This window comes from Anarrhichthys ocellatus, unplaced genomic scaffold (genome assembly GCF_004355925.1).
Source record: "Anarrhichthys ocellatus isolate YVR2014 unplaced genomic scaffold, GSC_Weel_1.0 scaffold28, whole genome shotgun sequence".
NCBI classification, from domain to species: Eukaryota; Metazoa; Chordata; class Actinopteri; order Perciformes; family Anarhichadidae; genus Anarrhichthys; species Anarrhichthys ocellatus.
The window spans coordinates 2,028,818-2,056,605 of record NW_022280058.1 but is presented as its reverse complement, the minus strand read 5'-3'; the positions used below and the strand labels follow the sequence as shown (position 1 = coordinate 2,056,605).

The window sequence follows — 27,788 nt, the reverse complement described above, 5'->3', positions numbered from 1 at the left end:
CCCCCCTTCACACATCATCAGCTGTTGCCATGTGGCAGGAGACTCTAGGTTCCACTAGCTAGAAAACATGGTTAAGGAAGTAATGTGAAAATGTATTTTATGTATTTTAGCTGCTCTATGTCTGTTTGCCAGAAAACCAAAGTCAACTTTTCATTTCATGTAATGGACATGTAATCTTATCTCTATTAAGTCGGGGGATCACCTATATAAGTCAACCTGATTGTCAAATGTCTGCACTAAACTGTGGAGATATTCTGCTCTGACCCAAAGTTTTGCACTTACAGACTGGCGGATTCACCGCTAGTGTGGCTGTAAAATAAGATGAGATTATCCCTCAGAGTAGGGAAACACCGTGCAATACCCAATCAACGCCCACAGCCGACAAGACTCCTCGCAGCTCTCATAACTGTTACAGCAGTGGCATACATCAAACATTTAGTGTATCTCAACAGAGTTAAAGAATCTAGGACACATTGAACCACATAAACACACACAGACCTCTACAGCTAACATCTTGCTCTCCCCGAGAAGAGAACTGACGAGGAGCATTGTTGGATGCCTCCGTGTGTGTGTGTGTGTGTGTGTGTGTGTGTGTGTGTGTGTGTGTGTGCGCGTTGGTTGTTACTGGGTCTCCCTGGCTGTGTTCGTTTTCTCTCTCCTTCCAGCTCAACTCATCCTTCTCACACTTGCTGTCTCGTGTAACTCATGCAAGACTCCTTCTGCTCCACAGAATCATTTCATGCATTTTTTTCACTCCTCCGTCCCCATGGTGTGTCCAAATGATGCTTTACATTAGTCACTGAAATGCACTCACACACACACACACGGGCAGAAATACTTTCCCTGTTATCGGTTGAGGGATGGGTATCTAGGCCAAACATTATTATCAGCATGTGGTTGGCACCCCTTGGGTGTGTTTCCATGGTGACCATGACATAACATTATATATGGGGAAGTGTTTTATTCAATGCTATTGTCACAACTATGCGCGCACACACACACACACACACACACACTCTGATGCAAATTCAATCACAGATCAATAATCCTGATCAATCACTGAAATTGCCATGAAAACCACCTGAGGGCACATCATGCTGCAAAGCTGACATACTCTACATACACACACACACACACACACACACACACACACACACACACACATCCAGAAACACATTGACACTGAGCCTGCCTACTACTCTACTTGACCTAGTGTCATGTAGTAGTACATGAAGAGGTTAACAGAGCATGCACACACCACACACACACACCACACACACACACACACGGTATGGTCAGCGTGTTCATGTCAGCTTCTGAAAGGTTCAGCTTTCTGAGCAGGGGAACAGAGGAGACAACAGTAATTATCTGTCTCTGTTGACTGTAAATGTGTCTGTTCTGCCCACAAATCACTGTGTTCATATTTCGCCATTCTTATGAGGAAAATGTCTTATGTGAAATGTTTCCACTGTAATCTGCAGTGTGTAATCTAAACGGTACTGCATTAGTAATCACAGTAAGACTTTCATGTACAAAATAAGTTACAATTGAGTATCTTTTTCACCAGCATAACAGGCTGCTCGGATATGTTGCTGTATTTTAGACAAACAACCAGAGGGATTGTACCGTGCATCCTTTTTATCAGTTCGAGGAATCATAGAAATCGATCACACAATACATTTTCCACATCCCGCTCTCCTCTCGCTGTCTCCTTCAGCTTTTTCTGCACCGTATTTGCAAAGCATAAATGCACAGCGGTCCTTACAAACGCATGGGCGATCATGCACGCACAGCCAGCGACTACCTCAGACGTTACATTTATGACAGGATAAGAGAGACTTAGGGTGTGTGAGCCAGTCAGCGTATCTTTTCTGGCAATCGGCAGAAGTGAAGTTGCTTAGCAACCTTTGGCCTTGATGACAGGAAATTATGTCATGCTTGTAAAGCAGACACACACTTATTCACAGGCAGATAACAGGTGCACACATGCACACACACACGTGTGTGGACACGCAGACGCACACATGCAGGGTGAACCTTGCAGGAGAGTAGATGAGAGGAATAGTGTCGAGATGATAATCTGGTGCAAGGGTTAAAACAAACATTGTATTAATCTTCTCTAATGGTCCCACTGATCTGAGTCCATTAAGGCATATATATACACGCACACGCACACACACACACAATACATGGACTAAGCTGAGAATGTGCTGCTGTTTATGGGAGAGATGCATCTGCTGCTCTGTCATTTCTCAATGCATCCTCAACCCTTCTGTGACCCCATCTCCTGCCTTCAACCCGTTTCCTGTGATCCAACAGTCACGCCATCTCTCTGACTAGGCACATACACTTGCAACATGCACACAGACACACAAACACAATGAAGCTTATTGCTGTGTGCTCTGGGAGAGGTAGAGGGAGAGAGAGGTGGTGACATGTGGGGTTATATTTTGGAGCTGAGGCATATGAGAGAAGATCTTTTATTGTTAACCTGCTTCCCTCCCACGGTAGAAGTTGCAGGAGTTACAGCGCCACACAGTGTTCAGTCTGTGTCACTGCACTGGTTTCCTTGTGGGACTTCGTGCTTTAATTATTCATATTTGTGAAGGAATGAGCTGCCAAAGACCCTGAAACTCACCAATGAGTTTGAGGATCTGCTTTCGAGGACATACTTCATCCTCTCTGAATAATCCAGTTACTTCCAAATATATCTGATACTTCATGTGCTGCAGTACATCACTGTCTTTTACCACCTATATGTGTGGAATGTGTTGTCCAACATGTACTTTGGGCTTCTTGTAACAAAATGTGGTTGAGCCTTTATGTCCATGCTGCTACTGTTGGTAAAACTTTCCATGAAGACATCTATAGCGCATTATGAGGCCATTCATAGTACATTTATAATGCTTCATTACTACATTTCACTTTACTTAGCACACACAATAACGTATGATACAGGATGTACTATTACTGCAAACTATGGATCCTTAAGTACAGGTGGTTGTTGAGAGTACAGGAGAGTATACGTAGTCATAATCTATTATAAGCCCCGTCAGTCAACCTCTAGTTTATAATTATTAAAGAGCATCCATAAGACATTTTGACATTATAAGTCTCATCTATAATATTAGTGAATCAGAAAGCATAATAATTCACTTTGAATGCCCCCATAACACGCTATAGATGTGTTCTTCATAGAAAGCGTTAGTAAACTGTTTTAGATAGTATGTAGATAGATAGTACATTTTAATTGGAGTACCCGTGTTTACACATTCTTAGACGGTGGGAGCACAAAGAGCAGCCAAATGTCTTGAGAAAGACTTCACACGTTTAGAAGGTGATAGTCAAACTGTCAGGTAAAATCAATGAGCTCACTCTTAACTTATACCGACGTCAAGAATGTATTCGCTATGTTGCCAACATACCTACATATTCTCCCTGGTAATACTATTGAAACCTTAGATACTGTAAAAATGTAATTGTAGTTTATTTTAACAGCCTTACTCATTAATGCTTAATTAAACTGTTTGCTAATCTTTGCATTTCAGTGAGAATAATCACACTATATTCTGTTGGATTGTTGCAAATAAGGTTTTATTATCATCTCTGTAGGTGTTTTTTTTTCTTCTAACACTTACTTTACCATTATCTTGCTGTGCAACATTAAAGTGTTAGCACACGGTGTGCATTATGTCAACAGTGATGATTTTACTGCAACTCAAAACTTTACACGCCTTCTTTTCTAATCACTGGCACCTTCTATCCATGTCTGTATGGATAGAAGGCAGGTACATTCAACACCTGAAGTACTTAGTGTGACTTCACTCGTAGCCTAAATCCACCAACTGCATCATTTTGAAATATGCCAAAATTAAATGAAAGTGCATAATGGGCTAAGAGAGTCTCAGTGGTAGCATAGTGTAGATCATCTCTATTTCAGCTTTGGCCTTGAAAACAGTAGACGGCGTGTTGAGCGATTTCCAACTCATTAAGTTCCTTTTTATATATTTTTTCATATTTTCATCCCAGTATTCACACGTTTAGATGTGCAGCATCTCTTCAAATGTCTAATAGTCCATGCTACAACACGGTGCCATTAACCTTCATCTGTGTGCTCATTACACAACTCAGAGTTCAATCATTGATAAAGTACAACTCAGACATTTTCATGAGGTCAAAACATTTTAATTAAAAAAAAACAAAAACCCGAACAACTCATTTGTAAGAACACAAGTTCTCCAATTTGTCCAACTTCCGTCACATTTCACTTTCTCTCGCGCGCACACACACACACACACTCAGACAACGTGATGGACATTACTGCAACTTTGGAACAAAAACATGCCGACTGATTTTACATTAATGAACACATCCTAGATTTAAACAATCCAGTGTAGCATGGGTACATAAAGATTTGTTTTAACTTAAAAAGGACCATACTGTGATCGTGTCGGTTTTAGCACATTGATCAAAAATACTGTAGTGCTAACTATTTCCAAAGATGTAAGTTTGGTAAGAAAATGATTGATAACCTATCCAAGAATAATTTGTTGCCTTTATTTAAGCTAATTTATAACCCCCCCCCAAAAAAACAACTCCTGGCATGATTGAAACCAGTGGCTGCCTAAAGATGATTTTATCAGCATTGAAGATGATTTGCAGTGATGGAAAGTATTCCTGATTTGGAGTTAATGTACTAAAACATGCAAAAACCACAAGTACAATCCTTAAAAAAAAAAAAGCGCTTACAACGACCCTCATAGCAATGAAGGTTATTCCGCATTTAAGCCTTGAACAGCACACAGGGATGTGAGCAAAACAAACGGAGGGAAAATTATTATGTGAAGCAATAGCTCATCTATTTACAAATGAATCAGAGACGGAGAAACGGCAATTCCTCCTCGACAAAGAAGCAATCACATCCCTGAGTACAGTGTCTGTTATTCCTATCATTTAGATTCACTGCTGTGGATCCGGTATTATCATCAAGTCCTTTCTGCCCAGCTCTACGTGGATCACAATAGTGCCGCACAGCATCAAATTCCAAGGTTTCTCTGACCTAAAGTCTCAAAGAAAAGGCTCACATTGAACATTAAAGAAACCTCCGCAGCGGTCGTAATGCTGCAAATCCAAGCACAACAAAGTACCGCAAGTACATTAAGTGAACAACAGCCAGACAGCCGTCCAGTGTCGTGGACAGTCAAAGACTTGTTTCATCCCTCAGAGTGGCACATGGAGCAGCATGCCAGTGTTAGCCGATATGTCTAGAACACATCATTATCTCCTTATTAACAAAAGGCTAGTGTGGAGCCCCTTCCTCTGCTTTCTCCAACTTCTCCTCCTCTTCCTCCACATCTTTGTCCTTGCTCTTTTTGTGTTTCTTCTTCTTGTGTTTGTGCTTGTGCTCCTTTTGTTCTCCTTCCTTGCACTGGGCGCTGTGCTTCTTGTGCTTCTTGTGCTTTTTATGTTTCTTGCGTTTCTTCTTCTTCTTGTCCGCCGCGGTGGTAGCTGCCGAGCCGCTGTGGTTGCTCTGGGTGGGGCTGGAGGGTTGGCTGCCAGACACACTGCCGCTGCCACTCCTTCCCCTCTCTGTCTCCGAGCCTTCGCCTTCACCTTCGCTGTAGTCGGGCACAAAGGCCGCCTCGTCCGTCTCGCGGCCCAGGTCAGAACACAATCGCTGTCTCCTGGGCTCTAGGCCACGACCCTCCTCTCGTCCTCCTCTGCCCTCTGCAGCTCTCTCTTCCTTCCCGGTCACTCCTCGTCCCTCATCTCTTGCTGCAGATCTCCCTTCCTCTCTTGCTGCAGATCTCCCTTCCTCTCTTGCTGCAGATCTCCCTTCCTCTCTTGCTGCAGATCTCCCTTCCTCCCTTGCTGCAGATCTCCCTTCCTCCCTTGCTGCAGATCTCCCTTCCTCCCTTGCTGCAGATCTCCCTTCCTCCCTAACAAGTTTTAGTTTGGTTGGTTTGTCGGAATTTGTCTGTGCTGTCCTGCCACCTTTACCCTCTTCCCTCGGTGCTCTCCCTTTCCTCTCTTCTCTACCTGCGCCTCGCCTCTCCTCCCTTGTGGCATCCTTTCCTTCACCCCTAACAGGTTTCGGTGCTTCAGTCTGCCCTTCTCTGGCTCGGCCCCTTTGTGGCACGGGTGAGGGCTCCTTGGGTGCACTAGGTCCGTTTTCCTGGCCTTCTTCGTCGTCCTCTCTTTCCCACTTGGAGCGAGGAGGCGGCTGAATGAGCGGCTGCTCGCTGGCCGGTGTGGGTTCCGGGCTGATGCTCGGGCTGCGGCCCCGGCTGTTCACGGGGCTCGATGGGAGCTGCTCTGCAGGTTTGGAGGATACACTCTTCTGATCTTTGTCGGAGTCTCGCTTGGTTTCTTGAGATGACCTAGTGTGGAAGGAAACACAGACTTGTTTAAAAGAGTAATGCAATGATGAAGCGTTTCACTCCTACAACAGCGTCAGACTCGGGATGGACAGAACATTCTCAATATTAAAGCAGCAGAACCAGACAGATCACCCTTTTTACTCCGAGCATTCTTCTTCCTTGTGAAAACCTGCCGCCTACTTTACTGACAAAGCAACGGCGCCGCTGACAGTTCGTCTGTGTTTTGTGCTAGTAGCAGGCTAATGTAGCATTGAGCCTACAGACTTGAAGACTTGATCCCCAACTGACGGAGGCTCAGGTGACAACACTTGAGGAAATGTATCCGACTTTGTGCAGCTCGCTCTGGAGTCACAAAAGGCTTTACACAAAGAGTTCCCCTTTAAGGCGACCGAGGAACATGACTTGGTTATGTAAAATCAATCCTTTAACGCATAAGGCTCAGGCTGGGTTACAAGAATCACCACAAGTAATGATTTTTTTTCATTATAAAATAATTGGCAGATGATCAATTTGATTAATGGTTTGGTCTATAAAATGTCAAAATAGAGAACAGTGAAAAAGATCTCAGGTGACGTCTTTAAATTGCTTGTATGGACAAAAGCAATTTAAGCGAGTGCAAAGCTATTCAGCAGGAAAACATGTCATTTTATCGATGCTGATTAATTCTCTGTCCATTAACTGACTAATTGCTTCAGCTCTATTTTTTCAATACTTCTACATGATTACATACAAAGTCATTGCAAGGACACGAGCAGACATGTTCGTGTGGATAGACTTATAAATCGGCATCATTACGTAGTTACTTTGACATCCTTCTTATTCGTTTATTGCAATTAAATCAAAATCGTTTATTTTGGATTCATACAGCTGTAGTAAACCAGCCGACGTGTGGCTTGCTTGATACAGTGAATACATTACAAAAAATTCAACAAGCGCCTCCGGATGATGTTATGAACCCAGACACGACGGCATTTACTTTCCCGGAATATCTGGGACTTCCACAACACGTACAAAGCTGCAACAGTGGTTATTTCATCCACGACTGATGAAACGCTGTCTACATGGAGGTCAGCCCCGCTTCCTCTACGACGCATCCGGCACGAGTGATGTGGATTTAATAAAAAATGAACGAGCGATCAATCTCCCGCAAGTAACCAGATGTGACAATTCGCTTTGCGTTTGGTGTGAATACAGCATCACAAGAAAATACCAGGTCGGGATATCAACGGTTAAACATTTAACCACACAGAATATTTTGGACCGGTCACATGTCCTTCTGCAAGTTAATTTAATACAGGTGCCAAAGCTTCATTTCGGCACCCGTGTTAACCAATTTAGCTGCCCAGTGCCCGCGTGTGTGTGAGTTTCTAGCTGTGTCTGTAAGGACAGCCTTTATAGAGACCACCGATCAAACTATTTAGAACAAATATCGGCCCGTAACCATCAGTGGCCAATCGATCAGAGAACCCTAAACGATAGCCTGATCAAAGTGCGGCAATTAACTTGAACAAAGAAAGTACACAAAAAGACAACAGACTCACCTAGTGGAGCTCACTGTGTGGCTCGTCAGCGCCTTGCGGCTGATCCTGGGTTTGCTCTTCACAGCAGGCTCCTCGACATCTTTCACTGCTGGAAGAGAAGGAAGGGGCAGAGAGGAAGCTGGTTTAATCAATGCTTAATTAGCTGGCACAAGACTAAATCAAAGTTATCATCTCTTCACACACACACGTGCACGGAAACAGAGATTCAAATTACCTTCTCTGTGAGCAGCAGCTGGTTTCTCTCCTGAGGGGGCACTCCTCTCTGTTCTGTCCTTGGACACACTCCTGGGAAATAAGAGTGAGATATAATTACACGTATTAACGACTGCGGTCACAGAACCACAATATCAAATCATGGATATGGATGGTGGTTTGACAAACAGCAGGGAAAACAAATGGAACGCACCTGTCAGATTTAGAAGATCGCTCGGACCCTTCGCCCCTCTCCTTAGACGATGTGCTTGGCTTCTCCTGAGGGTCTGAGGAGCTCCTGGAGCCGGATGACTTCTCCTGAGGGTTTGAGGAGCTCCTGGAGCCGGATGACTTCTCCTGAGGGTCTGAGGAGCTCCTGGAGCCGGATGACTTCTCCTGAGGGTCTGAGGAGCTCCTGGAGCCGGATGACTTCTCCTGAGGGTTTGAGGAGCTCCTGGAGCCAGATGACTTCTCCTGAGGGTCTGAGGAGCTCCTGGAGCCGGATGACTTCTCTGCGATGGTCATTTTATCCAGAGAGACAGACCTCCCTCCTGCACTGGAGGGCTTTCGCTCGGTCCTCACCGACCTCTCTCCTTCGAGGTCTCTCTCCACTGTGACTGCTATTTTCTGCGAGCTGGAGACCCTGTCCCTCTCTCTGTCGGACGTCGTGCCTCTGTCTGATCCTGAAGGTCTGTCCCGCTCTCTGTCCAGTCCGGAGCTTCTGCTCTGCTCTCTGTCTGAACCCTGCAGTCGGTCTCCAGCACTTCCTGGTCTCTCTCTGCTGACTCCCCTCTCCCCAGATGCTGACCGCTCCTTTCTAACGGCACCTTCTGCTGTACCGCTGGGCCGGTCTCCTTCAGAGAGGTTAGCAGCCGCTGATCGGTCTGAGGTGGTCTTCTCAGACCCAGACAGTGTCCTGTCTGTGGTTGCTGACTCGGTGCTACCCTTCCTCCCCAGGTCCCTGTTCAACTTGATCCTCCTCTGGGTCAGCGGCTTCACCTGAAAAGCACATAGAAAGTGTCACAAGGGGTTAATTCAGAACAACTCAGCGCTTTCATGAGATGATATATTCTGAAATTATAATTTTTGATTAATGGTTATGATGGTTTTCTCTAGTGCATAACTCCAAAAAAGCTATTTGGATGTCACCTTGCGCTAAAGGACATTTTTAATTACTTATTCCATTTTACACACCATTATCCAATTAATCAGAAAAATAAATACAAACATGAATTTGGGCTACAACTAATTATTTTCAACTGGTCTATAAACTCACAGATGGTGAAAAATGCTCATCTCCTAAGCAAAAGCCTAAAACACAAACATTCCATTTACACCAAAGACAATCAGCAAATATTAAAACCAGCATCATTTTTGGGCGTTTAACTGTTCTGTTGATCGACTAGTTGAACAATTGAGTAATTGTTTCAGCTCTAATGAGAATCGTTAGCTGCAGCCATTTGTAAATACAAGAACTTAGTGAGTCAGATTTTTATAATACCAACGCTATTAATGGAGTTGACAAACACATCTGTAAGTACCGTCTGTAAACCCACAAATCATTACATCCCGGTGTTTCTGAGGACCCACCTGAAGGTCCATTAGCGGTCTGATGGATCCTCGATCCGCGTCTCCCCGGCCCATATCACGGCTCCCCGGTATGGGAAGAAGACCGGGCCGGTCTGAGGGGGGTGGGAGTCTGTGGAGCGGGTTCTGATGAGACATGTGAGAGTGGGAGATGACATCACCTCCGAGTCCGTCTATTCTCCTCAGCTTTCCAGGAGGGGGTCCAAGCAAAGAGCGGCCCTCCTCTCCCATCCTCCTCCGACTGTCGGGGGAGGGAGGTCTGTGGAGGAGTGGGAGTCCGTGTTGATGGGGGGTGGGAAGGAGACCACCGCCCTGAGGAAGATCTCTTCTCCCCCGCATGTCGTGGCCGGGCCGCGGGCCGTCATGAAGAGAGGGATGGTGTAGAGGAAGGCTCTGGCAGGACAGTGGGGGGGTCTTTAGCAGGGCGGGCCTCACTGCAGAGCTTTTACCCTTCTCCTTTTTAGGGGTAGAGTTGGGGGCATCTTCTGGTTTGGTTTTAATGGGCTTCAACGGTTTTGTGCCAGAGGAGGAGGAGGATGAAGAGTCTTTCTTGGTCACCACACCTTCTCCGGGCCTTTTCTTCACTTTGTCACTCTTTACCTTCACGCTCTCTGTCTTAACTTTAGCTTTAACCTTTTGGCCCCTGTCTTTCTTTGTCCTATCAGACGGAGTCTTTGATGTTGACTTGGTTGACGGTTTAACGGGTGCGGCGGTGCTTTTAGAAGCTGGAGCTTTAGAGGTTGCGGCTCCAACTGAAGTCTTTGAGGACATGGGAGGCGTTTTAACGAGTGAAGGCATTTCGTCCATCGGTTCGTCTCTGACAGGAGTCGCATCCCCTCTGTCTACTGACTGATGTGATGCCTCTGATTCGTCCCCAGTTCTCTTCTTCTTTACTTTCTTTGTCTTCAGGGGTTTAGCGCTGGACTTAGTCGCTGATGAGGAAGAGGATGGAGGATGGTTAGGGGGAGCCCCTCTCTCGTCTCTTCCTCTTCTTCCTCTCCCTTGGGGAGAGTAATTTCTAGATAATGGGGACATTCTGCCCCTCTCCCTGTCTCTGCTACCACGGCCTCTGTGATGCATTGAGGGGTGTTGGTGGTCGTAGTCTTTGTAGTACTGGTTGTACCAGTCTGCATACTCCTTCTCCCACTGCCGATACCGTTCTCTTTCCCAGCGCTCATTGCCGCCAGGACTGGGACCCTTCAGTTCATACGGCGGGAGCTCCCGAGGAGGCGGCTTTCGTCCACCAGGGCTGCGGGGCCGGAAGCCACCAGGGCCAGGGCCAGGGCCAGGGCCAGGGGGAGGGGGAGACCGTGACCTGGACCTATAAGGTCCTGGTCCTTCTGCTCCCTCCCAGCCTCCTGGCCTGTAGGGGGGAGGAGACCGCGGTGAGCCAGACCGACGATACCCATAAGACCTTGACCGGGAACGGGACCTTGACCGCGATCGTCCATAACTGCGGCCATTGCGTCTAGAATAAGGGGAGCGGGGATAAGACCGGCCATGGGAGCGTGAACGGGATCGACTGGGAGAATAAGAGTAAGACCTGGATCTTGATCTGGATCTAGAGCGAGAGTACGGAGAGCGGCTGAATGGAGAGCGACTGTATGACCGGGATCTAGCAAAGGAAATGGTTCAGAAGACCAGAAGGAAAGATTGGATTATGCAAATTCTAACAAATGGCTTTAAAGGACTGTGTATATGCAATTAATGTAAAAACTAAAAACTATTTTGATATGCTGTCTTCATGAAGTTACCTTGAATATGATGGTCTTCGTCTCTTTGGTGCATTTCTGTACTTCATAAGCTCTTTGTGGAAGTCTTTAGTAAATTCATCCAGTTTGGATGTAACTCTGAGGATACAAAGACAAAAACACTGAAACTACTAAAAACTACTCTCATGTGAAACCACAATAGTTCTTATGTCACTGATGTTAATGTTATTTATGCGTTCATTTCACATTAGAAATTCGTAACTGTATGAAAAGGAAACAACTCACGTGTCCTGTCGGTGGTGCCGCTGTCTGTAGAAGTCTTCCTTGGAGAGGGGGGGCTGACCGAGGGGGGGCATAGGCAGAAGAGGGGGCTGGGATCCAGGGGGAACCCAGGGTGGGTTGAGCCCTGGGGGTCCGGGAACATAAACAGGCTGGGGTTGGTACCCCATGATAGGAGGGAGAAGGCCCGGGCCAGAGTTGTACGGCGGGGGATAGGACTGGGGTGGGGGCGGGTACATGGACGGCGCTGGGTACACTGGAGGGACAGGTGCAGGAGGTAGAGGTGGCTGGAGGTGAGTGGGGGGGTGGTCTCTTCCTCTGTAAAACCTGGTACAAAGGGAGGGACATGAACCATTGCGAGACTGACATATTACAAGACAAACTTTTAATTGATCAGATAGTCCCACAGACGGGTCTTACCTCTCCCAGGGTCGGCCTCCTCCTCGGTGAGAGTGCTGCGGTCGTGAATGGTGACCTAATAAAGAGCAGAGAGTTTGCTCGTTGAAGAATGTGGTTCCCCCAGGCTCACTTAATCTCGTTAAATGATCTAAATTAAACCTCCTACCTGGTGGATGAGGCGGCCTTATAGGCGGTGGGGGGCCGATCCTATTTAAATGGTAGTTCTGTGAGAGAAATCACAGTGAGAATAATGTAGTTACCTCCAAGAGAAATTACAGTTTCTTGTGTTCACGGATGCACAAGTATGTGCAGAGGCAGAAATCTGTAGGTTCTCAGTTCAACTTGGCACAAATCAATTAAACCTCTTTTCCAGAAATGCAACCGCCTAGGGGAAATGGTGTTTACCTTTTTGGTAAAATAGCCATCATGCATTGGCTCCTAATTCTGATCAATTTACCTCTATATGCTTGTCAACAAGAATATATGGTGTGGTATTCATTACTCTACATATTAAACAAACAAGTTTACAATAAACAAGTGTCTTCTGTATTTTAGGGATGGTGAAGGTTCTCTTAATATTGGTGTTGTCATAGATTCTAAGATAAATATAATCAGTAATAGTTACCAACCCTGAAATTCGTTATCGGAGCAAAAAATGTACTAAAACTCGTCACAAGGTCACTAAAGAAACAAGAGACGGTAAGTAATCTGCGGGGTCATATTGAATCTCTTGTACTAAACGCTGATAACAGTCAGTGAGATTGAAGTGGTACACCTTGGTTCAAGTAGACTGCTTTTTAATACGAGTAGCAGTCCCAAGTAGTTTAGAAATGGCAGCTATTTATTTTTTATACAGCGCCAATGTACAATAACGCAAATCATGCGCCAATCTCATCTGAAGTGCACGGCCATGGGTGATAAAGCAGGAAGGCAGGTGGGATGTTTGTTCTCGTCTCCAAAATATAAACAAAGCAACAACGCAAAATAACATCACGAACCTGATGACTCAAATGTAAAGGTTAATGTGAAAGCCGTGTGGCGGAGAAATGAAGTGGGAAGTAACTGTACTCTGGCATGGTGTGAATAAATCTAGCTCGTGTGAAAACGCCTCAATTCAGATGTTCAAGGCGGCCTCATCTGTGATCCACTTACTGAGGGTCCTGAAGAGTCTGGTGTCACAGTAGGTTCTGGATTTGTCTCACTGGAACATAAAACAGATGGAGACATTTAGAAATAAAAATGGCATTTAATTTCAAACATCACTTCTTCAGACTGCAGCTTTTAGATTAAACTTACCCCGGAGGGGGTGGTTCCACATGGCTGGCGGAGTGCATAGGAGAATGGTGGTCAACAACAGGTGAAGGTGCAGGGGCTGGTGAATCATCTTGTTCTTCAACAGCAGCAGCATGAGGAGGGGTAGGAGCAGAAGTAGGAGCAGGTTCAGGAGTAGGAGCGAGTGCAGGAGTGGGTGCAGGAGCGGGGGACGGGACCTGTACTTGAGGGGCAGTGGAGGGTGCACTTGTGGGGGGAGGGTGAGTGATGTGGGCCAGCAGCGGGTCCTGCTGTCTCGAGTGCAGTGGCCGGACCAACTGAGGGCGCGGTGGCGGCGGGGCTGCATTTTGCACCTGCTTGCGAACATGTTTGGTGTATCCGGTCTCATTCTTAAAGTTGTTCACAGCCTGCATGAAGAGAAGCGTGTTTAAAAAAAAAAAAAAAAAGAAGGAGATTGTGCTTTTTTTTCCAAATTTCTGCTTTGTACCAAAACATGCAACGCATCAAAACACATGCATTTGAAGGGGGTTACCTGTCGGAGAAACTTGTTGGCGATGAGATTATCAGGTGAAACATCGGACTGTTTGCATGTGAAGCAGGTGTGCTCCTCTGAGTCCAACAAGGCAGTCCTGATACCTGAAAACAAACAGCCCTTGATTAGACGGAAGCTAATTTGACAAACAACTCAAGCCTTTAGACTCATGATTATGTACATTTTTATGAAAATAACTTCCCCTCAACCTGCCTAGTCACCATATATTCACAGGCATCATTTTCTACTTTTTCTAAGAGTGAATATAGACTTTCCCAGAGATTGAGTGTGAGATCAGTCCATTACACTGTGGAACATAAAAATGAATCAGAACGACTCAGAATGAAGCATGCCGTGAGGCAGCAGTTCTCTAGAGGGGCCACTGTTGATTAAATAGATATTTCTGCCATTTTCCCAGTAAATTTCCCCTAAACATCTACGCAAAATGAGCACTTTAAAACATGCGACGGGACCAAAACATTTAGTAGTATAGTTGAGACGTTTGCTTGGTAAAGCCTCGTTTTGACTCCCTACTTTTATTAGTTTGTATCACTATTTTCCTGTAACATTTAAGATCTTTATCACGAGTAAGAACTCACACTCGTCGCAGTAACTGTTTCCACAGCAGGGTATAACGACGGCATCCGTCATCAGGTCATTGCAAATCGGACACAAGAGTTCGTCGGGGATTGGGTCGGTCTCGTCCTCAGAGGATGACTGGTCATGTGGAACAAACGGAGGGCGCTCCTTCTTTCCTTGTGCATATGCCTCCCTGTAATAACAGATTCATTTTTGTTTTTAGTTTTGAGGACCATTACTAGCAAAAAGAAGGAAACGGCAGTCAACCTGTGTTTGTGGTCACAACAGATGGGTTAAGACAAAGACAAGTGTGGCAAAAATGAATGTGCCATAAGACAATATATAACATTGGCTGAAACGTACGCATCTATAGCAGGTATCGCATATTCTCCAGTGCTGGTTAACATGGCTCCTTTGGTGCCGGGCTCTGCCTTCACCATGAAGCTCTGAGGAATGCCCTTACTAATCCTCACTGGCTTGGGACTCTCCACACTCTTATCCTGGATCTAGAAAGTTAAAAAGAAAAATTTGAATAAAACACAATACAAATAACCATTACAGACTTAAACGATAGATGATAGTTACCATCAGCAAGGGGCATTGTCGAATGTAGTGGCCAGCCTTTCCACAACGAAAGCAGGTGTAGTGAGCAGGTGGAGGTCCAACACACTTCTTGGAGTAACTACAGACAAGTTCAATACATTTCTTAAAACTATATACAGCTAGAGAAAGACATTGTTTAGTATACTGCATCATGAGCGTAAACACAGAACAAAGGCCGACTTCCATCGAGCACAAGAACACTGTGTGTGTGTGTGTACTAACTGTATCGGGTCATATTCATGATTGGACTGAGATATCATGGCTTTAATCTTGTCCTCCTCTGATGCATTAGCGTCAACCAGGTTAGCAGTCTAAAACACATAATGGAGAGAGGGAGAAGAAAAAAGAAAATAGATAAAAGGAGGATGTCAACACCACAAGATGAAAGGAAACATCTATTCAACTTGATTAGCATTTGTTCTGGAAGTACTGCCCGCATGTACAGAAACAGTACCTTGGCGAGTTGGGCGAGTGACATAGACGGAGAAGAGTCAGTCTGTAGGAGAATCAGAGTGGAGATATTAAAGGTATTAACACAGTATCTAATAGACATACAGTGGAAGATAAGAGCCCAGATAGTCCCCCACCACATCTGTGTCCAGTCCCTTAAGAGTCTCCATCTAAGTCAAGATTAAAGTCTTTGTTGAGGACCGAGTGCATGAAATAATGCAGGCATGTGAGCATGTAAATCAAGACATGGTTTATTAGTCTCATCCCTCTACAGACAGTTTCGAGTCATAACTAAAAACATAATGTTGTGAAAGCCTCGCCTAAGGTTGTATCTATTCAGAGCTGCTTATATGAAGAGATCTACATTATTTAGAGAATAAAATAGGATTTCCCCAATCATAGGAATATCAGCGACTCCCTATTTGGGCACCATCAGCAAACTCCAGAAGTACATGACTAGCACATCTGTCTGTAGAGTCCCTAAAGCTTCCGCTACGGTAGGGAGAGGCCAATTTCCTTAAAGAAATACTTGACATTTAATTTTAGCATGCGGTCTCCCTTCACCAGGCCACAGGGATTCAAGTTTCAGCACAGACTTGTCAAAAGAGTCCGTCATAGACGTTAGAAGCTTTCATCAAAACCAGTTCACGCCTGCTTTCTGTAAACTAATGAGCTTGCAGGGAGTTGTGTCAAACTGTTTCAATAAGAAATGCAAACACTGTTAAAGTGTCAAATATTTACAGCTGACGAGACACAAATGTAGAAATTAGTCTTTAAATAAAGTGCCTGATGAAGAAACTGCTAAGAGTTGTCAAGTGTTCCTTCAAAGTGTTCCCTAAAAAGCGCCCCAACACCTCTGGAGTGAAGGGAGAAAGCAGGTTGAGTGACGTTTCTGATGCAGGTCAGGAGTCAATGAACCGTGAGAATTAAGTCTCATGCACGGACAGAGAAAGTCATACTTTACAGCGACAAACACAATGGTTGCTCTGCCCATTTCTTGGGAAAATGCTCTTGGAGGTAAATAAACAAGTGGGCAGGGTCGGTTGTCCGTCGTGATATGCAGGGCTCGGAGGAAAGACTGGGTATTGCAGAAGGCTGTGGAGGGAACACACAGGGATCTGGTGCAAGTGGTTCTGACACTGAACCACTGAACAACTTTATTGACAGGTTCTGCAGCTTACAGCTCACAGGACACACTACACCAGTATACTTCTCACTGCAGCAGCCATGGAGGGCCTCCGGAGATTGACAAGATATTTACTTTACTGATAATCTGTCAAAGTACTTTGTGATCATGTCACAGCAATAGAAGTCAGTGGCCAACGGACAGCATCTCACGTATCAAAACGAGCTTCTTAACCGATGCCCCAAACCACAAAAATACACTTAGAGCTAGCAGCTGCTGTTTGTAAGACAGACACGTAGGAATCTGAATTAATTCAAAGCTTTGAACTCATCAGGATGACATCTGTGAGCCTTCGGGGTTTAAAGGTTGTGTGCAGTTCATACTCAATGCAGAATAGAACATCTTCATGGTGAAATTGTACAGGACAAAAATAATTGACATGGGCAAATATGACTGAACAAGTTTAAGTATATTAAAGATTAGCAGGGTGAGCTTTCAAAATAAAACACTGGTGAGTCTCTCCCACAACTTTAGTCTTGTAATTGTAATCAAAGTTAATTACAATCAATCCCAGCCACATTTTACTTCATTGGGTTCTTAAACCACATAGAAATTGAATATTTTCACAGAAAATAAAATGACAAAAATACCATATTTGTTCTTTTACAAACCCCTTTAAAATACATTTTCCTGGCCTGAGGCAGGCAACAATACCATTTCATTATGAAATACAATCATTAACAAATTACGTGATATCTCAATCCATTATAAAGTGGCAACAGTTCAACAAGTTCATTAAAAAAAAAACAAAAGGCGGCGAGTCTGTTGTTTCTCATCTTAACCTCATCTCGTTCAGCAATTTGAAACTTTAATCTGCTCCTTTCAAAACAGAAACCCGGTGGTTTTAGAGAGAAACAACAAACTATTGTTAACTGTGGTGACTCCAGGAAACCCTCCCAAATAGACATCAAATAACACAGAGGTTGAGATCTCAACACAAATGTAGCCAACACACAGTGAACAGAGGATACACACAACTCGATCAGTACTGACAGAATGTTCTCAAGAAAGGTGACTAAAGCCAGAAAGAGGGGGAGAGGGAGAGAGGTGAGAGAAGGAGGAGAGAGGGTTGATTTTGGGTTTGTTTTACATACGGGTCTAGAAGATCCCACCACAGCTGTGTCAGAACGATCTCTGCGGAAACAAAAACAGGAGAAAGAAACCATCAGCTGTTGACAAAACTCAAGAGCAAATATTAAAACCACATCCAGGGTAAAGTTGGCCGCATTCACAGCAGATCAGGCAGTGCAGCGTAAACAACAGTTATCCCGTTCATTTAATAATGTAGTATTTTGGGTATACTTACACAATGAACGTCCTGCCAGCAGGTTTCACTCCTCCAAGCGGAGTGCGGCGGACGATCACGGACGAGTGTTTCGGGATGTGGATTTCATCATCGGTGTATTCTACAAAACACGACACAAATTATAGTTCAGACATAAAACATTGTTCAGTAGAATATGTAGCTAAGTAACTTCGGGCCAGACCAAAAAAAGGCGTATAAACCTAATCAGTCGTGTACACAGTGTCTTAATACGTAATAATAATATTAGATGTAACATTGTTTTATATCAATTAAGTGCACAAAAAGATGGTGTTGGAGGAGTTAACTATGACTTGCATAGTCTCACAATTTCAATTTAGGTTGTGAAAAAATATATAACAATAACCAAAAGATCTATGAGTTAATAAAAATCCTTTTTTGTATATATTTTTTAGGAATCACCTGGTACATTTGGGTAATAATATTACAATATTAGTAGCTTGACATAAAAAAAAAAAAAAAACAACCTGGCTCAGGAAAATGTTAATATAGTTATCTAGACACGTGGTATGGAGCTAAAACAGATTGACAAAAATTTTTTTGGAAATTTGAATTATCTTTTTAAGGAAAACATGTGGCATATTCATAAACAATGAAAATAGGCCATAATTTCAGTGGTGTAGCACAATATGTACAATATGTACCTCAACATACGGCGATATTTTACCTCTGTCCTAATGTTGAGACAGACGAAAATGTGAACCTGTTATCCAACCATTACTCGCCAAAAATAATGGACGACATATTCTTGTCAGCTGATCACATACCTTCTCGCGTCTGCGCATTGGTGATCTGCAGGTCGCAGTCTGTGGCCTTGAGGCGCTCTCGGCCCATAATCTGCTTCTTAAGCTCGTTGAGGGTGATGTGCAGCCCATCGAAAGTGACAGTGTTGTAGTCCAGTTTGGAAGAGAACTTATAGTGAACACACGACATTTTAACAGGTCTAAGCACTTAAGTCAATCAAGCACAAGGAAGAAAAAAAAAACCACAGGCCTGGTATGATAACAAAATAAAACAGCGTCAACACTGAACACAGCTAGATCTGGTGACTTTAATATGTTAAACTTTTGTTATATTCGCTGAAACACTGTAGACAAAAGGAGGTGGGTGTAAGGGGCCAAAGAGTCTTTGTTATTGCCAACAAAAAAAATAATCGAGATGCGAGGCCAGAGCGCCATGGAGCGGCGTCGTGTGCCTCGTCAGTTCTTTAAAGTCCGATTAAACATAACAGGGTGCCTCCGAGAGAGTCCATTCAGCACAAAGTAAATCTATCACAGCGGTGTGAATGAGGTCCTTCGTGAATAGTCTTTGGTGGAAAGCCCGGGCTGCTAGTGTGGCTAACAGCGGGCCTGGGGTTTCCAGGGCATCAGTCCGTGAATGTTTGCCTTGTTGGTACAGTTCGTATTTGTCAAGACAAACCCGCCCGAGCTCCACAAAAAGTCCACAAAACCGAGTGAAATCTTCCGCAACGAGTCCACAAATGTTATCGTCGATAGACCTCCTTGAAGACCGTATTCTGAAATCGTAATATACTGTTTTAAGTGCTAAATTAGCTAGTTAGCTAATGTCAAGGCTAGCATGCTACACCTCGAGATTAGCTAACGATACCTCGCCACTCAACACAACATGAAACCACCACTTGCCTATCAGAAGCTAACAGCTAGCTAACGTTAAAGGTTAACGGCGCTATGCTAACAATGACCTAACCAATGCACCAGTTAGGTGGTCGGGACGCAAAGGTTCCTCTTCATTAAACAGCCATTTTCCATCACGTCGAGTCGAAAGTTGAGTATCCGCGTTAATCTTCAATTTAAATCCATAAAATCCATTTCGATGATCCAAACTGCTTCTCTCCTCGCTGTTTCATCAAAATGGCGCATGTCGGAACCGGAAGTACACAGGGTTCTTCCAAAGACTACACATGAACGCAAGAGGTTTCACGTCGGTCTATTTAAAAATGGAAGCACACTTCCGACAGAACAACGACATGAAAATATTGGCAGTTCGTGACGGCAGTTCATCATTTTTTATTTTCTTTTTGTAGATACCGGCTTCCATAATATGGAATGTTATTCTATCTAATATTAAATTAATAAATATGAAAAAGTGAGGCAATACAGTTATTAATACATGTAGATATAAATTAGTCGCTGGAGTTCAATACATACTTATGGTTTTAAAATAGTACTTTGACATTTTCATTATTTAAATAAAAAACGATTTATTTATTTAACTATATTGACTCATTTATATTGATATTTATTCATATATCTATTTCCTCGTTAATTTATTTCATAGCCATATGTATTTATTTCATAGGAAAATGTATGTATTTATTATTATTGTTATTTAAATAGCATGCCAATAATATAATAGCAGGTGCTGATTTAGCCCATACATATTAAATATTTATTTATTTTATAAATCAATTGATCCGTCATCAATCTGTAGTTTAGAAGACGACTTTCTTTCAACTTTCTTTCTTATTGTATGTGTCTCGTTGTACCACTAAACCCTATGCTTGAGTTTGTGTTGGTGTTAGCAGGTCAAAAGGTTTCAAAATAGATGTGAACGATCTTGTTTTTCTGATGTTCTTTGGCTGTTCAATTGCGTTGTTTCAGGAGCATTAATGTATTTTCATGGTAGTTGTCGGACATGACTTCAAACAGGGATCTATATTATCCCTCTAGACATATAATGAGTTATGTTTACAGGTAGCGTGGCCGAGCGGTCTAAGGCGCTGGATTAAGGCTCCAGTCTCTCAGGAGGCGTGGGTTCAAATCCCACCGCTGCCAGAGTTTTGTCGGTGTACTACTTAGTAATATGCAAGAAGGGAAAGTCATACACAAGAGTACATTAACATTAAGTCAGTACCATGAAACCATAAAACGGTGCTCGACATTGAAGCTGGATCAGTTGATGTTTGTGATGGTTTTGTAAGGTATTGCCATATGGTTAGTAAATTATATAACATTTATTAGATATAAGTAAAAATTTGAATTGTCCATTTTATTAAAAAGATAAAGTCAAAGCTGCACTAATCAAACATTTTTTTTCCACAATGCACCAAATGAGAAAAGTGCAACGTTACCAGTGTCTATGGACAAACCCACAAAGAATTATCACCTCAGTTCTGCATTTTTAGCATCTCTCAGCTCACTGTTTTGGTCCAGTCTCACTGAGGTTCATCAACCCCATTTTTCCAGTCCCAGCAGGCAGCTGTCTGCCAAGCACCAAATGGAAGAAAGACAAAGTTATCGACTAGCTAATAAACATAAAAACACAACAGTGATTAATCTGTATATTTCTCCATATAGACAGACTTAAAGACTTGCCTTGCTATTGGTTTTCAGACGTAGGCCGAAACAGTCTTAGGTGCTGAATTAAGGCTCCAGTCTCTTCGGGGGTCGTGGGTTTAAATCCCACCGCTGCCAGTAATACTTGTGAAGTAATAATAACAAGCAATGTACCAGGATGACTTTGAGTCATTGCTTTGTCCTGTGGTCAATATACACAGTGAAATAGGTGACATGGTCTCTAGTATGTGCAATGGTGTTGATTTTCTTGTGTGGTCAGTACATGATGGCACCGTGAGCGTATTCATCAAAACTGCCTTGAATGTTCGCCTGCATGATGCTGCTGCTTCCATGGTAATGAATCACTCTGCCTGCTGTTATGCTGTTGAAGCTGTTTATGCGGTCCTATCATCATCTCTAACACAGCTTACTCATGCACGTTCACACACACAAAGTCTTCCTGTTTTGATTACTTGTTTGTACATTTGTACTTTGCTTGGAAATTTGCTTCTGTGCCCACTTATGCAAGGGCGGATATATGCATATTCTCTCTCACAGACACCTGAGATGTGAACTGTACAGCAAAAAAAAAAAAGCAACAACACTGCCCCTTAAACCACACGTATTTCTCCCCAAAGCACATTTTTGTGTAAATTCATAAACTTTATTTGATGTAAACAGAGACTCGGTGACAAAGCCATAAGGGTTCTCTTTGTTACACTGATGCTCACATGCTTATGCAATGCACACTCAAACAGACACAGCGAGAGACAGATTGAGAGGGATCTAATGCATTTAATGGGGTTTCGATTTTGAGCTGAGGTCCACGAAAGCGAGGACAGGAAATGGACATAGTTAGTTGTGTCATTCCCAGATGTTTGTGTGTGTGTGTGTGTGTGTGTGTGTCTTGTATTTCTACTTGATAGTTTATTATCGTCATGAAAACGCTCCTCCTTCCTGTCTCTCTCCGCATGACTGTCTGTCTCAAACACACACTCCTATAATTATACACACACTCATTCGCACACACACTACGGATATACTGTAGATATAGCTACTGTAATAGCATAGCAAAAGGACATACAAAGAGCATACAAATATGCATTTTTTTCAAGCAAAAGGATGCCAAACAGTCTCTGATTCCAGCTTCGCACACATGAAGTTTTACTTAATTTCTTTGTTTCGTATCATTGTAAATTTAATATTTTGGGGTTTTGGACTGTTGGTCAGACAAAACAATCACTCTGGATACGTCAAACTTGGCACTGGGAAACTGTGGTTATGAGTTATTTTATTTTCATCATTTATTTTCTGACAGATCAGTCTGTGCAGGCCTATTCCGGTCTCCAAGGCCTTTCCCCCTTTTCTTTTACCAAGAAAGACTTCCCTTGATTTAATGTTCTCCTCTCACAGAAGGTCCTCTCGTGTTTTACATCCTCCACTTCCTCTCCTCTCAGACAGGCGTGGTCCTCCTGTTGGCAGCACAGTTTCCAGGCACCATCTCTGTGTTGTTGTGAGCTGCCACAGTAGTTAAATCATCCACGGCCATGTCTATCTTAGCGTCTTTGAGAGGCGAGGTCAAGGTGTAGAGCCTGAACTCCGAGCCCACTGTCACTGGTGTTGGCAAACCTGCCATGGCTTTGGATTCAGCCGAGATGGACGGCTCTCGGTCTCGCACCAAGGATGCTCGAAAGGAGTGTGAGACCGAGTCCCCTGCACTGTGGTTGCTCCTGTAGCTATATCGGCGTGAGCGGCTGTGGTTGTAGCGGTTGCGGTAGTAAGATGAGCTGCGAGAGGTGGGCGGTTTAATGAGGGACGGCCGGCCTTTAGTGCGCAGCTGTCTGTGTTTCTCTATGAACACGTGCACTGCAAGGACGCCTACCATCTCAGCCAGCACGAAGGACAGAGCTCCAAAATAAAAAGACCAGCCATAGGAGTAGCTCTTCTTGTTGTCGCTCTGGCTGGGGTCGCCTGAGTTGGCTGATATGTACACGATGATGCCAATAATGTTGCTGAGACCTGGAAGAGTTCAGAGATGGAGAGGGTCAGATGCATGATAAATACTGTAAATACATGCATGCACATTAGATGTGCGTGTGTGTGTGTGTGTGTTTCTGACCTGCAGAGACAAAGAGTATACCCGCGCAGAGGATGACGTTGTAACGTGACTTGTAGAACTCGCTGGCAGCCACACATACACCTCCGAGAAATAACAGTCCCACACTGAGGATGGGGAAGAGGCTGGAGGCTCGTACTGCGCCTGAGGAGAGGAGAATGGGGATATACTGTATGTAAAACTTGAATACCTGAGACTTGCACTATAGTTGTTATAGATCTCGCAGTTACATGTGCACATTTGTTACCCACGTAGTAAATACTCTGCAGCATCCTGCTCATAGTCTGCATCTTCAGCAAAGTGATCGATGTCTTTGCAAACGCCCCGAAAAGTCCCTGCAGACAAGAGGAAGACAAAGAAATACATTACAGTACACCCATTTGATAACTTCTCCGGCTCTGTGTCACTCTGCTCTGTATCAGTTTATAACATAACATATATACATGAAAATGATTTTTGACCCAGCACACCCTATCTTCTCTAACAATGACTTGCATATTGAATGTGATGCTACCAACTGATGGGCTGTATCGATTTTTTCCCCCTGCTTTTATACATGCAGAGGCTAATTTTGACATTTCTCTCATCTCAATTTTAGTTCACTATGAATCCAATTAAGACTGAATATGTTTCTGAAAAAAAACAGGAAATTAACTATCCATCCATAATAAACTAATGATACGAGGAGGCTTTCTATATTAGAACTCACACGATAGGACACGTTCAATAAAACTGTCAGAGGCATTTTGAACTTACCAACCTTCACGTTTCACTTTCAAAGAGCAGACTGAAGGGACCTCACATTAGTGCTGATAGTGCACTTATTTACTTGTCGGCCTTGTAGCACTTAGAGGTAATTATGTCTGAAGACAACAAACCTCATGTTCTACTCTATATCATTTCAAGACCTGCTAGTACTCTGAGGGGTTTTGAAGGGAGTTGACTTGAGGTAATTTGTACGACTTTCCAAGAACAGATATTCTCCTTGGGCAACAGACATCTCTGTCATCCCTGAGCTTAAGTTTAGATCACTGGACAGCCAGGAGCCTGGAGGGAGATTAAGGGGTTAGGGGGTCAGGGACAGCCCATTTAGGGCTTTCTAGACAAACAGGAGAACAATCAGGACTAGCTGCCACTCCAAGCGTTTTGGACACTGGGTTTTTCCTGTATTGGTGCCGATATTAATCATATAAAAACATCCTTTAGTACAGTGAATATCTCCGCGGAGCTATGTGTTGGCAAGCAACCAAACCATAAGACAGAAACACTCAACAGTTTGACCAATCATCAAGCCACCAAACAGACAGAGTGCAATCTGAAATAAAGGTGCTAACTATAACCATAGGGTTATTCAGCTTGTCCCATAAGAGATCCCTTTTTGGTTCCTGGTAGAACCTTTTATAGAGGTTCCACCTGGAACCCCGTTCAGATGGTTCTACCTAGAACACAACATAAAGGGTTATACCTACACCATCTAAGAAAGAATCCAGCCAGAGGGTCTATCCAGAACCTTCCGCCTTCTAAGGACGCTAAAAAGAACACACCCAGGGTGTTGTAGTGTACCGAAAACCCCTTTTGTGTTTCAAGGGTTTTATCTAAAACACAATAGGGTTCCTCATGAAACATTCGAAGAACCAGGGACTGATGTGGTGCAGAGCAGGTGTGTCAGTTTGTAGTTTTGTGTCACCGGCCTCCATTGAAAATGGACTTGTAGCCTTGTGGTGTGAACACAGCGTACTAAGAACTCTTGAAGAACCCCTTTGGAACCCTTATTTCTAAGAGTGACAACCTATAAAAGCTGTGATTTAACTCCTCTGAAGAGTCAAAAATCAGCTGCACACATCCTCCCTGCTCCCAGTAACCTTTGGCCCAGCAGAGCCTTTCAGCATTTTGCTCACACGGGGATGTATTGATAATTGTGGCCCGACATTGCTGCAACGATTGACCAGTATTGATGATGTGACTCGGTCGCCATGGTTACCGAAATAAAACTCATTCAGGCGAGCTACACCTCGGCCGCGGTGAGCAGGTCAGAGAGAAAAAAGATCCCGAGAGAGCGTTTATTCAAATGATTGTCAGGATACAAAGAGAGATGAGGTAACATGTTGTTTTCCTCACTCTCAGGAAGAAGAGCTATTTTCTGAGCACTTGTATTATGCGGCGTGTTTGTGTGCCGGCTCATTAGTCTTTATTCAAACAGTTACTTTAGGAGACAATTTTGTTGTAGCTTGACGTGAATATATCTCACAGAGCTCCCATTACTCCGTTCTGTCTGTGGTGCTGTGTTTCATAAGTGCACACAGCCATATGGCAGGCTGCTGTCCTCGTGCATTTGTATTTTGTATCAATGTCTTTGTTGTGCCTGTGGTGTCACTATTTATTGTTGTAATGTGTCATCTGGAAGAAACCAACTCTGCAGCCTCATCCTATAATTAGTTATAATACACAGAGAGCCTTCAGCTTCCCGTCTTTCTGTCTGCCTGCTTCTGGCTCACTGTGACACAAACCGACGGACACACACACACACACACGCGTGCTCACACACACGCACACACACACAGGACTGTTGAAGCATTGATGTCCTCTGCATGCTTTGTTACCTTCCCATTAAACCATTTTGGAGCTTAGCGATAGTGGGGCAGCAGCAGCAGCAGCGGGGGCAGAGAGAGAGAGAGTTGAATATTTCCATTTCATTCAGAAAATTAAGTAAGTGCAGCCAGAGGATATAGGATAAGAGAAAGAGGGGCGTTATTAAAAAGCAATGAATAATTGAAAATGTAATTTCCATCCATCACATATCTAAGACTTAAACTCATTCCCCTTCCCTCCCCAAGATGTGGACATCAATCCAAATCAAACCATGAATCTGAGCTATTATATGTGATATGTTGGAGGAGATGACGTTTTCTCTGAAGACTGTCAGTGCCTATCAAAAGAGTTAGAGGTTTTCATCAGACACAGAGAGATAAAAATAAAGACTTAGACTCAAATGTATTTTTAACTGACTGCTTTAGGCTCAAAAGGCTGGTTGATAAAAGCTTAATGTCTGTTTCAGCTCAAACATTGTGGAACAATCTCCCACTTAGTATCACTGCTTTTATTATCTTGTTGGGTGTAAATTCAAGTTTCTTATTAACTTTGTTTCAACTCTTTTCTTGATCATTTGTAAATAATGAAATGGATAAATAAATAAAAAAAATTACCACTGTTTGAGTACTGTAAGTGGTTATTTAGTGGTTACTTAGTTCGACAGATGTTAAGATTTTACATACAAAATATATGATAAGCTCATTATGATGTACTGGTATTGATCAAATTATTTCTAACTGTAAGATTTTACTCACACATCAAATAATAATAATAATAATAATTCAATAATTCAATAATACTATACAAATCACAGAAGACATTTTTCTGCATGAAGTACTTTTGATACTTTATGTACATTTTAACAACAGTACTTGCAGCCTACTTCTTTTGAATGCTGGACTTTTACTCGTAAATAAGTAGGTTATTTTTACATTGGTTCTAAATAAAGGGTCTGAATACTTCCTCCACAGCTGTTATTATTTTAATTCTGCAGAGTTGTGATGATATAAATACAGGGAGTGATTTAAATTAACAATTATTAGCTGTATAATATTGTTTATAATGTAGGCTATTATATCTAAAGAGCATTTATCAATCCATAGAGACTTGATGTATTTTCTCTCATGTGGAAGTAAATGCATATTGCACCATAGAGACTTACAGTGTATTTGTTACTTCATATCAAGTAGTCGACCACTGTTCTAGTACTTTGATACATTTTAATTTGATGATATATTAATATATGACAATAATATTGCTGTATATTAAAGTGTTGCGATTCTGTATTCGTGGACCGGTGTACAGGTGACATTTGTAAACTTGTGGAGTATATGTCTTACCCTCAGTGCAGCAGGTCCTCCACAGACCGGAGTGGGTCAGGACCTCCTCGTTCTTCCGTATGGTCTCGTTGTCGTTCTGGTTCTTGGAGCGGCACACCCCGCGGGAGTACAGCCAGTAGTCCGTGCCCACCGCGATGGTCATGAGGCTGAAGGCGCAGAAAGCCCCCGCCGTGGTCAGCAGCATCATCACACCGCGGTTACACAGCCTCATGTCGGCCGGGCCTCCTCCTCCTCCTCCTCCTCCACAGCGAGGAGTCCTCCAGCGGACGGAGACCAGCGAAGGTTTAGAAACTGTTAAAAACTTTCCCCCGGTGTCTTGTCTTTGTGTGGATCCATTCGGCTGAAAGAAACTCAGATTGTGTGCACATCTTCTGCAACCTAAGCGATAGGCCCGCTCGTGTAGTTGGATAA

The 27,788-nt window shown here is 43.4% G+C and overlaps 2 protein-coding genes and 1 non-coding gene across 4 annotated transcripts; 1 reads left to right on the top strand and 2 right to left on the bottom strand.

The window, feature by feature from the left end:
- Positions 1-4,163: 4,163 nt before the first annotated feature.
- Positions 4,164-19,912, bottom strand: LOC116391974 (E3 ubiquitin-protein ligase RBBP6-like). 2 transcript variants are annotated; one of them, XM_031863034.1, is made up of 20 exons: positions 18,804-19,912; positions 18,019-18,118; positions 17,807-17,846; positions 15,531-15,572; positions 15,299-15,387; positions 15,059-15,155; positions 14,837-14,979; positions 14,494-14,666; positions 13,895-13,998; positions 13,387-13,769; positions 13,243-13,291; positions 12,257-12,314; positions 12,112-12,166; positions 11,698-12,018; positions 11,455-11,550; positions 9,704-11,315; positions 8,328-9,112; positions 8,136-8,206; positions 7,922-8,009; positions 4,164-6,380 (listed from the first exon to the last, which is right to left on the bottom strand). In XM_031863034.1, the coding sequence occupies exons 1-20, from the start codon at positions 18,967-18,969 to the stop codon at positions 5,300-5,302; spliced, it is 5,553 nt and encodes a 1,850-aa protein (XP_031718894.1). In that variant the 5' UTR covers positions 18,970-19,912; the 3' UTR covers positions 4,164-5,299. The 2 variants fall into 2 exon arrangements, with proteins under 2 accessions (XP_031718894.1, XP_031718896.1); XM_031863036.1 differs by having other exon boundaries at positions 7,922-8,006.
- An 837-nt stretch (positions 19,913-20,749) lies between these two features.
- trnal-aag (transfer RNA leucine (anticodon AAG)) lies at positions 20,750-20,831 on the top strand. Its single transcript has one exon. It is a non-coding gene; the product is annotated as a tRNA-Leu (tRNA).
- A 1,752-nt stretch (positions 20,832-22,583) lies between these two features.
- cacng3a (calcium channel, voltage-dependent, gamma subunit 3a) lies at positions 22,584-27,588 on the bottom strand. The gene is made up of 4 exons (XM_031863070.1): positions 27,378-27,588; positions 23,700-23,783; positions 23,452-23,592; positions 22,584-23,351 (listed from the first exon to the last, which is right to left on the bottom strand). The coding sequence occupies exons 1-4, from the start codon at positions 27,586-27,588 to the stop codon at positions 22,786-22,788; spliced, it is 1,002 nt and encodes a 333-aa protein (XP_031718930.1). The 3' UTR covers positions 22,584-22,785.
- Between the last annotated feature and the right edge of the window lie 200 nt (positions 27,589-27,788).